This window comes from Corylus avellana, chromosome ca7, assembly GCF_901000735.1.
Source record: "Corylus avellana chromosome ca7, CavTom2PMs-1.0".
NCBI lineage: Eukaryota > Viridiplantae > Streptophyta > Magnoliopsida > Fagales > Betulaceae > Corylus > Corylus avellana.
The window spans coordinates 29671345-29673832 of record NC_081547.1 but is presented as its reverse complement, the minus strand read 5'-3'; the positions used below and the strand labels follow the sequence as shown (position 1 = coordinate 29673832).

General features: G+C 37.5%; 1 protein-coding gene across 1 annotated transcript; it reads left to right on the top strand.

Moving 5' to 3' along the window:
- The first annotated feature begins 1237 nt into the window (after positions 1–1237).
- Positions 1238–2236, top strand: LOC132187272 (wound-induced protein 1-like). The gene has a single exon (XM_059601536.1). It carries the CDS (start codon positions 1535–1537, stop codon positions 1901–1903), a length of 369 nt encoding a protein of 122 aa, XP_059457519.1. The 5' UTR covers positions 1238–1534; the 3' UTR covers positions 1904–2236.
- The last annotated feature ends 252 nt before the right edge of the window (positions 2237–2488 follow it).

The window sequence follows — 2488 nt, the reverse complement described above, 5'->3', positions numbered from 1 at the left end:
TAAATCATTTAAAATTTATAAATAATGTGAAATTATTGTCAAATAGTATAAAATTGAAACATGAATTTCACTTCAACTCTTTAAATTTCTATTATTTTTGTAATGTTATTTCTAAAGTTAAAAAACTCTTAATTTAGTATATTAAACTTTTAATTTTTTTTTGTAGTCACTCATTCGGTTAGGACTTGAGTTAAATCAGAAGGTCAAATAATAAAATGACCATTATACTTATGTAACCTTTATAAAATTACAAAATTATCTTCGACTTAAAATTAAATTTTTAGTTTTAAATAAGGATATTTTAAGAATTTCAATAACCTCAATTAGGATTTAACATAAATTCTTAACGGAACGATGATATTAAAAGTTTTTTTAAAGTTCCATACACTAAATAGTTTACATTAAAAATTTTAAAACAATTAAGTAAAAATTTCCCTAAATTTAATCTAAACTATAAAATAATTACTCCTTGTTTTATTTGAAATTGAATGGATTTATTCTTTCCTTGTGGGTTTAAGGTATTTGCTTTACGATCTCATTAGTTACATCTTTAAATTCTTGCCGTGGTAGTAGCTAGTATGCATTCTTTGGAATGGAATATGATCTTTATCCTTTTTATTTATGTTAAAGATTTTGTTTTATTGTGTTTAACAATCATATCATTTAAAATTAAATGAAATTAATAATGTTGCACATTTATTACTTGCTTATATTTGCAAAACCTAATTTAAGTTATGAAATCAATATCCTAGTCGTATTTTTGTTTTGTTTTGTTTGTTTTTTGGTAAGTTCTTTAAATTAAGTTTTTGGCCAGATCATCACCAAGTGTATAGCGTGAGGTTTTTAACACATTTTTAAACCTTTAGCGTAAGATAATAACTTAATAACGTTTTTTTTTAAAAAAAAAAAAAAAAAAAAAAAACTTAATAACGTAATTAGCGGGTCAAAAAAGTTGGCTTGACTAATTCAAGCGCAACTACTCCTCTTCCCGATACGCGTACAAGAACCAACACTACTCCTATCCACAGAGATCTCTTCCCATCCGCCTAACCAGTAAAACTACACCACATCATCACGTAGAGAAAACAAAGTAAACTTTTCTTCACTAAAATACCCCTAAACAACTACTCCAATTGGCTTCTTGAACATAGTAAACATGGAAATGGGTGCAGAAGATCTCACACGGCTACCCCGAGCCCCTCCCACCTTCCCTATATAACACCTCTGTTTCCCCTCATATCCCTTATCAGCGTTTCTCTTTGGCCTTTGCCCTCTCAGGAGTTTTTCTATTTCCTGTGTCTCTCTTTCTTTCTCCGACTAAAACAAAGACCCTCCACCTAGGCACCCACCTGGGCTTCGGCTAGAACTGGCTAACTCTCAGGAAGCTCTGGAAGAAAGTGATTCTTCTAGTAATCAAAGGGTGGTTCTCGCCCTCTATGAAGCCCTGAGCACCCGCGACGTGGCCACTGTGCACCAGATCGTCGCCGCCGACCTCGAGTGGTGGTTCCATGGTCCGCCATCTCATCAATTCTTGATGCGCCTTCTCACCGGCAGTGCCACAGTCTCTGCCACGTCCTTTAGCTTCAACCCCAAGTCCATAACCTCCTTCGGGCCCACTGTCCTCGTCGAGGGCTGCGATCTCGCCTGCTCCATTTCCTGGGTCCACGCCTGGACGGTCTCTGATGGGGTAATTACTCAACTCAGGGAGTACTTCAACACGTCCCTCACCGTCACCCGCCTCGGCAACACCAGCCCATCTTCACCCTCCTCCTCGGATTTCGCCTCCACCTCCTCAGCATCCTCGAAGGCTGAGATCACCTCACTCCATTGCCCGTCCCTTTGGGAGAGCAGCGTCTCCAGTTGGGTCGGAAAGTCCGTGCCGGGTCTGGTCCTGGCAATATAATATCGCTCTCTCTATCTCTCCGATCCGCTACAGCCGTTAGTAAAATTCCCATATATTACACTAAATAAAAGGGTTTTATGGGCTGAGCTGGAATCCCGGAATTTACACCAACTAGAGAGATGTAATTCCGTACTTAACTAGGTCGTGTTTGGTTTTGGGTTTGTGTTTTGTGTGCCCTTTATCTTTCGGTTTTGTCTTTGTTGTCAGCGTGTGCGCTGGAGTCGGGTCGGGTAGGTGGAACCATGACGGTGGAATATTCCTATTGGTCATCATATCCCATTGTAATCCCGTGTCTGGATTATGCAATAAAGATAATAGCATGTGATTGTCATACGATTTTTGTGATGCCTTGATCCCCTTTTAATTTATATATAATTTTATTATTGCTTTTCTAACTAAACATTAAAAAAAAAAAAATTGATAAAATGGTGAGGAAACCGAATGGCATAATTTTCTTATTTCTAACCCAAATTCTGGTTTCATGTTTTCCCTTTTCTGGGCGTTGTCCGTTTTTATCGCTTAACGACTCTACCATCTTTTCTTTTTGCAAGACGCAATTGCTGAGTAAGAAAACAAGTCAGACCA